This window comes from Verticillium dahliae, genomic scaffold (genome assembly GCF_000150675.1).
Source record: "Verticillium dahliae VdLs.17 supercont1.5 genomic scaffold, whole genome shotgun sequence".
In the NCBI taxonomy this organism is placed as follows: domain Eukaryota; kingdom Fungi; phylum Ascomycota; class Sordariomycetes; order Glomerellales; family Plectosphaerellaceae; genus Verticillium; species Verticillium dahliae.
In genome coordinates this window covers 746,000-759,476 of record NW_009276938.1, presented here as the reverse complement: position 1 = coordinate 759,476, position 13,477 = coordinate 746,000, and the positions used below count along the sequence as shown (strand labels likewise).

General features: G+C 58.3%; 4 protein-coding genes across 4 annotated transcripts; 3 read left to right on the top strand and 1 right to left on the bottom strand.

Moving 5' to 3' along the window:
- Positions 1–1,069: 1,069 nt before the first annotated feature.
- Positions 1,070–2,262, top strand: VDAG_03209 (alternative oxidase; the record flags this gene model as incomplete). The annotated part of the gene is made up of 3 exons (XM_009657074.1): positions 1,070–1,562; positions 1,629–2,054; positions 2,117–2,262. 3 exons carry the CDS (start codon positions 1,070–1,072, stop codon positions 2,260–2,262), a joined length of 1,065 nt encoding a protein of 354 aa, XP_009655369.1.
- Positions 2,263–6,204: 3,942 nt separating this feature from the next.
- VDAG_03208 (transcriptional regulator prz1) lies at positions 6,205–8,379 on the top strand (the record flags this gene model as incomplete). Its single annotated transcript, XM_009657073.1, has 2 exons — positions 6,205–7,351; positions 7,409–8,379. The coding sequence occupies exons 1-2, from the start codon at positions 6,220–6,222 to the stop codon at positions 8,377–8,379; spliced, it is 2,103 nt and encodes a 700-aa protein (XP_009655368.1). The 5' UTR covers positions 6,205–6,219.
- Positions 8,380–9,636: 1,257 nt separating this feature from the next.
- VDAG_03207 (TOXD protein) lies at positions 9,637–10,790 on the top strand (the record flags this gene model as incomplete). Its single annotated transcript, XM_009657072.1, has 2 exons — positions 9,637–10,044; positions 10,137–10,790. The coding sequence occupies 2 exons, from the start codon at positions 9,637–9,639 to the stop codon at positions 10,788–10,790; spliced, it is 1,062 nt and encodes a 353-aa protein (XP_009655367.1).
- A 196-nt stretch (positions 10,791–10,986) lies between these two features.
- On the bottom strand, positions 10,987–11,592 carry VDAG_03206 (uncharacterized protein; the record flags this gene model as incomplete). The annotated part of the gene is made up of 1 exon (XM_009657071.1): positions 10,987–11,592. One exon carries the CDS (start codon positions 11,590–11,592, stop codon positions 10,987–10,989), a length of 606 nt encoding a protein of 201 aa, XP_009655366.1.
- Between the last annotated feature and the right edge of the window lie 1,885 nt (positions 11,593–13,477).

The window sequence follows — 13,477 nt, the reverse complement described above, 5'->3', positions numbered from 1 at the left end:
CACGTTTCTCTCGATGGACATTTTCCGCTTTCATTGCTCTTGGTCTGCGGACCACAGCGAAGAAGGTTGTACATGTGATCGCGGTGAACGCTCTGAGACACGGCCAACTCACTATGCTGACCGGAAAGATGATGTCGACTGACAGGAAAGATGACATGGAGCTGATCTCGTACTTTGCTTCAGCCTCACTCTCACTGCATGATGACCGGAAATGCTCTTCGCATCGCTCCTCGTTCCTCGCGAAAGTACAGCCAACCAATATGGATTGACGACCCGTGAGGCCAGGTACACCCAAGGCCGCTTCATTTTCGAGGCCGTGCAGCGTATGTGTTTATTCCCGCCATCCCGAACCGCCGCGGAGCCAAGAGCCTCTAGAAAGCAGTGACACGACTGCTCCCGTTTGCGCTGAATAACCATCCACTTGGCGGCGTCGTGCGCCCGTCATCAAACCCCGAAGAGGCCCGGGGCGCCTCGATCAGGTCAGCGAAAAATGACACATGCCAGGCGCATCCACCAGGAGAAGGAGGAGCGCCATGCGCGGTCGCGCGACCAGCACGAAAATAGCCCGGAAGCCTCCCTCTCTGTGACAGGCTGTCCCGACACGTCCCGACAGGAAACAAGAGTCATTCGTCGCATACTTCCCAATACGGCGACTGCCACGAAACCCTTGGACGGCGACTGCCAAATGCCATGGTGGTTGTTCCCGTGCTCAGCTCGTATCGAGGCCATGGTCTTTGGGGCTCCATCTCGGGGTTTGACAGGAGAAAAATCTCAATTTGCGTCAGAATGGCAGACCCGGCCGTTCTTCGTGCCCGCGTTCCTGGGTTGTGTGGTCGAAGGAGCCTCATGACCTGTGTGGCCTTGCAGTCTATCCATCTTGGGTAGGACACAGGCTTTCTACGGTGATGGCGCGGGCGCCGTATATAAGTCGTTGAGCCTCCTCGGGCATCGTGCTGTCTGGACTGTCGTACACCATCAAGACTTACATCATCATTCAATATCGTCATTGACTACCCATCTTACCTGTACGACACATACTACGTCCCATCCTGTGTCAACACCAACACTCATGCTCTCAGCAAGAACATCCACCAAGCTCTGTGCCCCTCGGCAAGCGGCCCAACTCGCAAGAGTTGTAGCCTTGTCCAGCAGCGGCCATATCTCCATCCTCGGCCACCCAGCAACCCTGCGAACGACGACTCTCTACCGCCCGTCCTCCCAGCGCAACTTTTCGAGCACCCCAGCCTCCCGCCTCCGTGACTTCTTCCCAGCCAAGGAGACGGAACAGATCCGCAAGACGGCGCCGGCATGGCCGCACGAGGGTTACTCCGAGGCCGACATGCTCGCCGTCGTGCCGGGCCACCGCGTCCCCGAGACCTGGGGCGACTGGGCTGCGTGGAAGTTTGTGCGCGTCGCCAGGTGGACGATGGACCGCGCAACGGGCTTGAAGCCTGAGCAGCAGGTTGACAAGAAGAATCCCACCACCGCCGTGGTGGCCAATGAGCCCTTGACAGAGGCACAGTGGCTCGTACGCTTCATCTTCCTGGAGAGCATAGCAGGAGGTACGGAATCCCTTCACCTTATTAGTATAGCATTGAACCACCATCGGCTAACGTCCAACCAAACAGTCCCAGGCATGGTCGCTGGCATGCTCCGCCATCTCGGCAGCCTTCGTCGCATGAAGCGCGACAACGGCTGGATCGAGACGCTGCTCGAGGAGTCTTACAATGAGCGCATGCATCTGCTGACCTTTATGAAGATGTCGGAGCCGGGCTGGTTCATGAAGGTCATGCTCATCGGTGCTCAGGGCGTCTTCTTCAACGGCATGTTCTTGTCGTATCTCGTCTCGCCCAAAATCACGCATCGCTTCGTCGGCTACCTCGAGGAGGAGGCCGTGCACACGTACTCGCGCTGCATCCGCGAGATCGAGGAAGGCCAACTGCCCAAGTGGTCGGATCCCAACTTTAACATTCCCGACCTGGCAGTGCAGTATTGGAACATTCCGGAGGGGAAGAGAACGATGCGTGATCTCATACTATACATCAGAGCTGATGGTCAGTACTTTTTCTTGGGGCAGCGGTCTTCGCGAATCTCTTACTGACAACAATATTGGCAGAGGCTGTTCACCGCGGCGTCAACCACACGTTGAGTAACCTCAACCAGAATGAGGACCCAAATCCCTTCACCAGCGAGTACAAAGACGGTCACAAGCCGGCAGCAGCTCTCAAGCCGGCTGGGTACGAGAGGGCTGAGGTCATCTAGGGACTTCACTGGCAGGTTCTCTTTGTCAGTATCGGAAGAAAAAGGAACCAGGGCAGAATTGTACAACACGAACCGATGATACCATTAGACTGGGGAGTTTGATGCTTTTTTTAGGAGTTAGCCGCTGGACGCGCCCTCCTCCGTGTAGAATATCTGCAAACTGCCTTCATCAGATGGCCATGATCAAGACTTGGGGATGGCCAATTGGTCACCGCTTCTTTCAACTGCTCCTATCACCTGTCACGATACACATCAACGCATCTTGGCATCATCGTATCCTTTAAAGTCGTGGGAGAACCGGTGCTGCACTGCCCGAGACACCATCATGGCATTGAGTTTTGTGTGCCAGTAATCAACACTTGGTGATCAACCCACAACTGCCAAGAGGTAAGGCAGACTTGTCCGATATCCAGCACATCTCCGCTTCAGTCCATGATAGGCAGGCACCAATAACGAGGGCGCGACGCGGGGTTGGGGACCTGCCACGAAGCCGCAGGTCCAGACGCGAAGATCGACTGGGGGATCGACAGTTATCTTGGCAGCACTGCCCGAGCATCTCCAAGGGGGCGATAACGCGGTCCAACAAAACACAGCGCGATCTGCCACATGGTTCGACGGATAATGGCTGTCCCTAGATGTGCGTTACCGTAGTCATGAGGAGGAAATCGTATACACGGCGGGCAGGACACGGCCCGGGACGAGACCCTGGAGATGCTTCATCAATCACTAACATTGCCCCTACCGTTACCCCGCGGGCAGTCATGGCGTCAGTTCTATAAATAACCCCGGGACAGGCAGGTGGGTGGTCGAGTCGAGGAGAGCTTCAGGCGACATGCAACCCCGCCACAGATGAGGCCACGCCGTTGCCGGCCATCTATAGGGGAGGGGCCGTGTGGGACGGCCGAATCGCGTAGCTCGACGAGTTTGTCTGAAACGTGTCGGATGGGTCGAAACAAGCTTAAGTTGCATTGGCCAGGACACGGCGGGTCGAAAGAAGCTTCACGACGAAGATGCCGACAAAGGGGCCTCGTAGACATTCGGTTCCCGGCTCACGACGCTGGGGGTTGATGGGAATGCTGGTGAGGTCATCGCGTAGTACTGTACGTAGGCGGGCCGCGAATGGTCGGGGCTGTGCAGACTCTGAACAAGTCATTGCTGGACCCTGGACTCGGTGACCAGTTGACAAGCGGTGTACAACCCCAAGCTCGAAAGCCAGCCATGCATGTTGACGCAGAGGTAGTAGGAGGGCTGGCTTGGTGAGTAGCTCGCCCAGGTAGTGAGGTTTGGGGTGTGTTGGTCTTCGTAGGCTTGTGCCAAATGCATATTGAAGAATATGGATTGATCTTGGGTCAACATGCGAATATGTCGTCGACGGGGGTGTGCATGTCCCCGTGGGCCGTTTTGCCGTCGAGCTGGACCAGGGAAGGTACATGTAGGTACCTGCCCTGCGTAAGGTTCTTGGATAGGTAGGTACCTAGGTGGCTCTTGGAAGCCAGGCGCCCGCTCCAACCAGCCCAGAAACTTGGTGCCCGGTGGCCAAGCTTGGAACCTGAAAGTTGAGGCTAATGACTGTGCCTCCCGCAGGTTGCGCGTGGCGAGGCACCAAAGACAGTCGATTGGTGAACGAGGAAACGGTATCTGCCAGTGAGCAGGGTCTGGCACGACACGACAGAGTTCATACTAGGTACCTAGGTAGGTATGTACATAGTACATAGTAGACAACGCTGCATCATGTGACTGGCCATGGGTACGGAGTAGGGGCTTCCAGAGCGTGCCTCATCACCTACAGTACCTACACAGACAGGCAGGCCATAAGCGCTGCGTAGTGTCATCTCGGACGGAAGGCATGGGTGAAGGACAAAGCAGGCGCACACCCCTCCCGGCTGTTCCTGCCTCGTCCCGCCTCATCTCACTACACCACACGGATGGTCGATGCCTCGGGCGAGGACAAGAGATCGCGGGCGTGCTGGCCTATTGTCAGGCGCTACCGTTGCCAAGACCAGGCAATTGTGCAAGGCAATCTCTCGTCCAAAAAGTCAAAGTAATCAAGTGCCCCCTTTCACTTCCCTGCCGTGCTGCCTGCCGACCTACCCATTCCACGCGTGGACTCGTCCCATGCCAGCGCCTTACTACTACCTACCTTACCTAGGTACCCTAGGTACCTTACCTACCTAGGCACGATATGCCGTAGTCAGCGAGGTCTCGCCCTTGAGGCGATGGATGGGCTACTGCTCTGCTAAGTCGAATGCACGGAGGCAGCCCATGTCCTAAACCCACTCATTCGCTCATATCCCATCTCCTACCTTGCCCAGCGCGATCAAGCTCTCGACACTACCAAGACACTGACAGGGTCCCCTTACTTCGTCATCTCATCTCCAAGCCCGTCTCATCTCGTCTCTCACTTGAGTGCTTTACTGGGTACCGCACTGTCAAGCACATCTCTTTGACTTTCCCGCACGCCGAGACTTCTGCTCCCAACCCCATCTAGGTGCTCTGAGGAAGGGCAGCAGGCACCTACCTACCTAAGGGACCTATCTAGGTGAGGTAGCGAAGTACCTACCTTCCACGGCCTCAGTGCATTCCATCACCTTCATCTTCATCCCGGCGTTTTCGACAACAGCGTATCTGGGACCTCCCCTCTTCGCCCGCCAGTCGGTCACAAGTCACGAGCGCCAATCTTTTGCTTCCCCAAGTACCATCGACCCCGCGCTTACCACTGCTCCCACCATCGCTCTCCCTGTTGCACATTCCCCCCCCTCGCAGGCCCATCGTCAGTACCACAACTATAACGCCCCAAGCCGCTACCTAGTTGTACTCGGTCTATCCGCGACCCATTTGTGCGCATTCACCTACACAGTGCTTCATCAATCCAGTCACCAACGAGGCTCCAGCGCTCATCTACCCTAGGGGCCCAGAAGGCCTTGGCATCGACTAGTCCGTGCCAATCCGGTCCGAAACAGAAGGTGTATTTCGACGTTCAAGTAAGAAGACATCATCGTGGTACATGTACCTGTCTCATCGCACACCAAACCGAGGTGGTTAGACTGGTCTTTGCTCCAACTCGCCTTGTTTCTTTGAGACCTGATTCTTGGACCACTCCCCCATCGACCAGGGAACCCAATACCCCAATAAGTACCACGACCACCACCACCATTGACAGCGTACCGCGTACCTCAAACGTGCACAGCCTTGTGGGCACCATCCACTTTGGGAACCGGCGCACACTGCATCAGAAAACCAGCACCAGAGTAGGTGACGGTGAGAAAAGGGTGGAACCCCTCCTCACCATACCTAGGTACCGAGCGAGCACTTGCCCACCCTGTCCCGTCACTGTTTGGGTTCATTCGAAGCGACCAGCACAATCGTCAGGCGCCAACACACTGGGCTTTCTGCACCTCTGTACTCTCTTGCACTACGCTCTTGAGACGCCGCGCCAGCATCAGCAAAGTCCTTTCTACTGGCGAGTTCCCCAAATCCGCGCAAGGACGTCCGGCCGCCGCTCGCCTCGCTTTGTCTTGTCTCGACTCGTCTCGTGTCATCCGTCACCCCCCCGCCATTTATTCCTCCCCAACTCACACCGACGAGTCCCCAGTCACACAACCATTTCCGGCCCTCTCCCTCACAAAGCACCCCGACCGCCGGCGCCCCAAGACCTGTCTCACGACTAGCACGACTGACAGAGACCATTCCTCTGACTCGACCTCTGCTTCACAGCGTCCACCAGAGCTCCCGAGCGGCCTATCACAGGACGATCGCAAGAGCACGCGCGCCAAGGTTCCCCGACCCCCCGCCGGCGCCCACCACTCGACTCGCCTAAGCACAGCCCCAGGGCGGTGCCGTCCCTGGAAAGGCTGACTGCCAAACTGCCTCGCACCGCAACATACTTTGTTTCTAAAGACAGCAACATTCACGCAACGTCGCTCTTGGACCTGACGTACTCACGACACGTCCCCAACCATGGATCAGCAAGCTCAACATCGCGGGCGGTCCCCGTCTGCCGGCCACCAACAGCAGCCTCATATAAAACAACAACACTCTACGTCCCCCGCTCCGTACCCGGCCCAGAATGAGCCCTCCATCGGTCTCGGTCTCGGTCTGGATCAATCTGCCACCCAAGCCTTCGCCGGCGGAGCCACCTCGTCCAATCCCGACTTCACAGCCTTTAACAACAGCAGTAGCTTCCTCAACAGCCAGCAGCCTGGTCAGTCATTCGGACAGACCAGCCTGAACGACCCGACCGGCTTCGCCGGCAATCAAGCGAGCCAGGCCTTCCTCGATCCGACCTTTGCCGGCAACGACTTTTCTCTGTTTCCTCCAGCCAACAGTCCAGGCCAGGGGGATCACTTCAACTCGCCTCTTTTCGACCCGACTCTCAATCCCGCCGACATGAGCGCGATGGCCATGCCCCAGAGTCATCATTCCCCCACGCCTCCCCATATGCTGAACCCTGATCCTCACCAACCCGGCTCTGCTCACCACTCCCCTTCTTTCAACCAACACCAGTTCTCGTCGCCCCCGGGCACCCACTCACGGCATGCGTCACTTGGCCCGGAAGCCGCCCTTCTCCCCAACCAGATGAGCGACTGGACCCAGCCGCAGTTCCAGGGCCATAGGAGAAGCCCTTCAGCACACTCTGATGTTTCGTCGGCTGCGCCATCGCCGAACCTCGTCAGCTCCGACAGCTTCGAGGGCATCGGGAACCACTCGCCCATGCAACGCCCTACCGACCCTGCCCTCTTCTCCTCAATGCAGGGGTTCGACAGCTTCACCATTTCCGACGCTACCCACAGCAGCCCGAACCTTCAGGCGTCGCGAAGCCCCTCGCATAGCCCGGCCATGTCGCCGCGCATTCTTCCCCAGTCGATGACCGATCTCCACCAGCAGCCGACCTATGGCATGGCAAATCACAGCACATACGGCGGGCTGCAGTCGTCGGAAGCTTTCCCCACGCTCCAGCAGCACAGCGGTCCTGAAATGCCGCAGATGGCTCCCGCGATCAATATTGAGTTTGCGCCAGCAGCTCGCCAGAACTCGTTCGAACCACCGAAACCCCCCATGGACCAAGACTCGTTGACACCACCAGAGCGAGGTAAGCCTTCATGAACCTGCAAGCATCTCAGACGCCAAACTGACCAAACAACTGCAGGACGACCGCGGTCGCGCCCTCGCGCCGTCACGGACCCGTTCAACAGCGGAGGAAACGTGATTGTGGGACGTCTTCACAGCAACTCAGACGCGGGCCTCTCCCCTCATATGAACTCGGGTCTTTCTCCTCGATCAGACGCGGCGCGCTCTCTGTCACCTCTCGACCGCCAGGGCACGAGTCCTTCCAGGAGGCGTCAGTCGACATCTGCAGTGCCCAACAACGTGATTGCCCTGCGATTGGCAGACCCAGAGTACCAGAATGCGCAGGACAGTGGCAACGCGAAGAGAGTCCAGAAGCACCCGGCGACGTTCCAGTGCAACCTGTGTCCCAAGCGGTTTACTCGCGCGTACAACCTGAGATCGCATCTGCGGACCCACACGGACGAGAGGCCGTTTGTCTGCACCGTGTGTGGCAAGGCCTTTGCGCGCCAGCACGATCGCAAACGTCACGAGGGCCTTCACTCGGGCGAGAAGAAGTTTGTTTGCAAGGGCGATCTCAAAGCCGGCGGTCAGTGGGGCTGCGGACGGCGGTTTGCTCGTGCCGACGCTCTCGGCAGGCACTTCAGGTCAGAAGCTGGTCGGATCTGTATCAAGCCGTTGCTCGACGAGGAGATGGTCGAGAGGAACCGTGTCTGGCAGGAGCAGCGCATGCAGAACATGGCGCACAACATGACGGCCCCCCAGATGGGCGGCTTGGAGGCTCCTCCTGGCTACCCCATGGACCCCAACGGCCAGTGGCTGCCGCAAGCCCTGCTGGTGCAATACCCTGCACTGGCGGGCATGAACTGGTCAGGCCAGGATGCCAACAGTGGCATGGAGGACGATATTTCGGGACGGTCTTCGTTTGATGCTAGCGACTACGAGGGCGAAGAAGGCGGATACGTCAGCGGCCCGGGTACGGGATTCGGTGACGGAGGCGTGAGCCAAAACTTTGGCGAGGTGGGCTATGCGAGCGACTATGGCGGTCGCTAGGTGTGCCTTTGTTCTTCTTCTCGTCTTTTCTTTTCTTTCGTATTCCGGGTCTCGTGTGTTGCGTTGCGTTGCGTTAAGTTTGCGACTTGCTGATGTTTCATGGCCATTCTCATCCTGGTCACGACGGCCTTATCGATTTCTTACGGGCCCCACCCGTTGACGCGGCTTCTTGGTCGCTTACAAGTTTACGACGACATATTTTTTTCCTTCTTCATTGCGATTCCCTTTATAGGACCTACGACTTGTCATTACCTACCATGAACCCGGCGTTGTTTGACGGGGGGGCTTGGAAACGGGTACTCGGGTGGGACAGAGGCACAACGCATTCGAGAGGACCGGCTTGGTGTCGGGCTCAGGCTCGGGCTCGGATTGGTGAATTCTGGACGATAGATGGCCTTGTTTCTACATAGATACCACGCTGAATGAACGTTACGTTGATCCCATTGCAAGGTGAGTTTGTCGTGTCAGCATTGGCTGACGGCCACCGATACGCGTGTTGCTTGGACTTGGTCAGGGCAGTCGCAACCCTTGTGTCCGAGCTCTCGGGTTGAACGTCATGGCCCGTCATGGCCCGTCGTGGATGCGGGGCCACGCTTGCCCCACGCATGCATGCTACGGTACTTCGTTAAGGTACCACACATTACCTCAGTATGTTCTACGCCTCCCGTCAACGCCTAACCTTGAAGCCACGAAGCTTGGCAGTCGTGGGCGAGAAGCACTTGAGCTTGAGAACAACTCATGCTGCTTGGAACGATGATACACTGGCGGAACCAAGACGAGCAATCAGCAACTCGCCCAAGGATAGGCATTGTCGGGAAACCCGATGATCGGCAAAAGCTTCGACGTCTTGCCGAGGCCACTGGCTAAAACCGACCACACGGAGGGCGGCGTAGGGCGGCGTACAGTCAGTGACATCTACTCCCTTCTGGGCCGAGGGACAGTTCGAGTCAATGAGGCGATCCCGCCGCCGGTGCCACCCCACGGGGCCACTTCGACTGGCTTCGGCGCTCACCTGGTCGCCGCATCACAGGCGGGGTTAAATCCGATTTCTGCTGACAGTGGATGTCTGATTTGAAATCAGGCAGTCCGCGACAACGTTATGGAACATGGTCCTCGTACAAAAAAGGCAACGGCTGCTCCCTTGTCGTCTTCTCGAAAACGACTCTCGAACTACCAACTTTCCCATTCTTCCAGCATTGAGCATTAAGCATTGAGCAGTAAGCATTGAGCAGAAACACCACCACAACATCGCCCACCATGCCCGCCAACCAAGCCGTCAAGATCGTCGCCACGGGCAACGCCCAGGTTGTTGACGTCGACATCCCCAAGCTGCCCGCCAATGACTACATCCTCGTCAAGACGACGGCAGTGGCCATCAACCCCACCGACTGGAAGCACGTTGACCTCGCCGATAAGATGCCCTGCGAGAACAGCTGGGTCGGCTGCGACTACGCCGGCGTCGTTGAGGAGGTCGGCTCCGGCGTGACCAAGGCGTTCAAGAAGGGCGACCGCATCTGCGGACCCGTCAATGGCTCCAATGGCCTGCGCGAGACGGACGGCAGCTTTGCGCGCTACATTGCCGTCAAGGGCGACCTGCAGATCAAGACACCCGACAACATTAGCGATGAGGAGGCCGCCACGCTCGGCATTGCCGTATCCACCATTGTAAGCCCCTCCCCATCCTTTCCTTTTATATCTCCCAGGGAATTCTGGCCCCGCGTGTGCACTATCCAATGGGCGACTGACGAGATGCACAGGGCCAAGGCCTCTACCAAACCCTCAAGCTGCCCCTCCCCTCCTCCCCCGCCGAGAAGCCGTTCCCGATCCTCATCTACGGCGGCAGCACGGCCATGGGCATCTCGGGCATCCAGTACGCCAAGCTCTCGGGCCTCACCGTCGTGACGACTGCCTCGCCCCACAACTTTGACTACGTCAAGTCCCTCGGCGCCGACGCCGTCTTCGACTACAAGTCGCCCACCCTCGTCGACGACATTCGCGCCTACACAAACGGCCAGCTCAGGCACGCCTGGGACTGCCAGTCCACCAACGAGTCGGCCCTCATCGCGGCCCGCTGCCTCGCAGACGAAGGCGGCCACATTGCCACGCTGCTGCCCGTGTCGCGCACCAAGGTCGCCGAGGTCAACGACAAGATCAAGGTCGAGCTCAGCTTGTACTACACCATCTTTGGCGAGGAGTACACCTACATTGGCACCCAGCCGGCCGTCAAGGAGAACTACGAGTTTGGCAAGACCTTTTGGGAGCTCAGTCGCCGTCTGCTGGCCGAGGGCAAGGTGAAGCCCATCCGCGTCATCGCGAACCGCGGTGGCGAGGGGCTCGAGGGCGTGCTGGTTGGCTTGAAGGAGATGAAGGAGGGCAAGGTGAGCGCTGGGAAGCTCGTCTATACGATTTGACTGCATGGCAGAGACGAGGCCAAGCTGTGAGAGGATTGAGAAGATGGAAAAACGGAAATGGGTAGCATAGATACCACGCCAAACCCCCAACATCTGGCGACGAATTGACACGAGAAATCAGCAACAGAGATACATGTCGAGAACCGTGTTTGTCGCTGTTCTATACGCTGGCTCTCTTCACTGCAGCAGCAATGGTTCACACGTCCCGGCCTTCCGTCACCTGCGCGCTGCCCTGCCCGGCGTCAACAAGCTGCTTCATGAATTTCCGGCTGCTGTCCTGATGCGTCTTCTTCGCCTGTCCGGAAGCGAACGGCATGAACAAGCGGGGCCCCTGCATCCTCAGGATCTCGACCATCTCCCACCCTCTGCTGTCCGAGGCGTCGTCTTCCCCGTCAGACCACGTCTCCTCGCCGCCGCCGCGCGCCTTCTCGCCCAGGGGGCCCGATCCGCGCTTCCGCACGATATACTGCGTCCAGACACGCACGCCACCGGGCGCGTCGACCCTGACCCGCATGCCGGTCGGCCCGTTCTGGAACACGGCCGGGAAGCGGAGCGGCGCGCGGACGGAGCCGAGGATGGGGATGGTCTCGCGGACGCGGTAGGCGGCGATGCTGTCGGCGTCCGGGAGGAAGAACGGGTCGTTGGCGATGGAGGCGTACGGCACGGGGATCGCGTCCCAGGCTGTGATGGAGTCTTTGGCGCGGAAGACGGGGCCGTGCTGGTGGAGGTGGGCGAGGACGGTGGCGGGCGGGATGGATGCCGGCATGGGCGTGCGGATGATGAAGGTTTGCGTGACGGGCATGGCGTATAGGGGCTGACGACTGGTGAACACCATTCCACTGCGTTCTCTTTACTTGGCGGTCGGCAGAAGCGGCGGATACGGTGGTGAGGCACAAGGGGAGGACGTCAATGATGCGGCGCGGGGTATTCTCTGGACACGATGCAGGAAGGGTTGGGACGGTGAAAGGTGTCACTTTACCGTGGCAATATTACCCATGGGCTATCTTATGATCAGGGGCAACTGGCTATGATGCTCGGAACCTTAAAATGTGAGCCTTGGCTCAAGAGCGGAGTGCTTTCAGCGAAACCGAGGGCTTAGGGGGCAGGTGACTGTCTTGCCAGACAAAGAATGCATCAGGGTGCACCAAGATGCTCGAGGCCGACTCAACCAGCCCGGATACCTTTGTCTGGTAGCATTGTTCAGCTCATCATCGCGTATGGTGAGCTCCGGTCCTGGGACCCGCTTGTTTCCGAGCCTGGTCCTGCAAGCACGGCGTGTCTGAGAAGCCACGGGCGTAGGAACGGCTCGTTGTGAAGGTTCAGCCTCCCGTTTCTTGGTCGGCTCCAGGATCTTGGGCCATGAAGCTAACGACGTCGACACACTCCGCCTCAGGAACATTGTGGCTTGCATCGCCGTGACAGTGGCGGCCACTGGCAGCTTGGCCACCTCTCGGCCCTTGCTGGAACACTACCGGCCACGGCCGCCGGTGCCGGGTCGGAAGCAGACGGGTTGGCCTTCGATCGCTTCTGTACCGGAGAGCGGTGGAGATCCATGTCTATTGAGGTGTTTTCTGGCCCCGGTACTTGACAACTACCATGCGACAACCATACTTCCGCGGATGAAGCTTAGAGATCAGACTGGTGACCCATACCTGTGGACAACTGCGAGAGAACCTGTAGTCACCACCCTTGACGAGTTTACCAGCCGAGGTAATAAGGTCCTGCCCACGAGGTGCCCTATTTACGTCCTATGTCGTGCCTTTGAAAGTGTCGATACGATTCCCGCTCTGTGCCCGCTTGGCCCGGCTTGGAGGTTACGTACCGTGACTTGCAGCACCAGTTTCGCCTTGTCTTCATCGGACCCAATTTTCCAACCTGAAGGCAGCGCCACGGGCGATGAAGGGATGCCTTGTCAAGCCTTGCGCCCCATCTCGGGTCTGACCGCTTGAAAGGACTCGTCTTTGCAGAGAAGCCGCTGAAAAAAAGTGAGTGGCTGGGTGTGGATGTGGATGCTGAATGGGGCGGCATCGTCAGACAGCTACGCACGAGAGGACAAGTGTACTGCGGCCGGGAGGTAAGGTAAGTCGGCACAAATGCAAAGGCAAGTCGACCGATTGGGGACCCCTGCTGCGTCAATGCACTGGCTGCCTCGTCTTACTTGCCTGCCTCCCTGTTGCCTTCTGCGTTACTGCGTCTTCCCGCCGCCACGAACTGCACCAATTCGCCCGGCCCACGTACGTGACGGCGGCGAACCATGGTGGGAGCAGGGCCATTGGAGGGTCGTGTCTCATGTCGAGGACCGAGAAAAAAAAACATTTCGAGAAAATTTTGCGCTGCTGCCCGCCGCAATACAACGAAGCTGCATCCATGGCGCAGTGCTGGTTGGTCGATGTCGGGGTTTGGCGTGTTGTTCGAGGTTTACAGTCGAGGAGCGGTGAAGGCGACGCGATACCGCTTTGGGACCACTCTGGGGGATGAGTGGACGGATCTGCGTGAGATGGGCGCATGGGCGTGGAGGCAGATGGAGACGAGACGTGTTAGCTCCCGATGTGATGCGCGCTTCCCAGCTGCGATAATACCCGTCCATGCTGCCACTCCTCTGCCGCATCGAATCGAAGATACATGGTCAGCCGGTGCATGGCTGCCCAGTCCTCATGTAACAGTACCTTATAAGTTTAAGGGCGAAT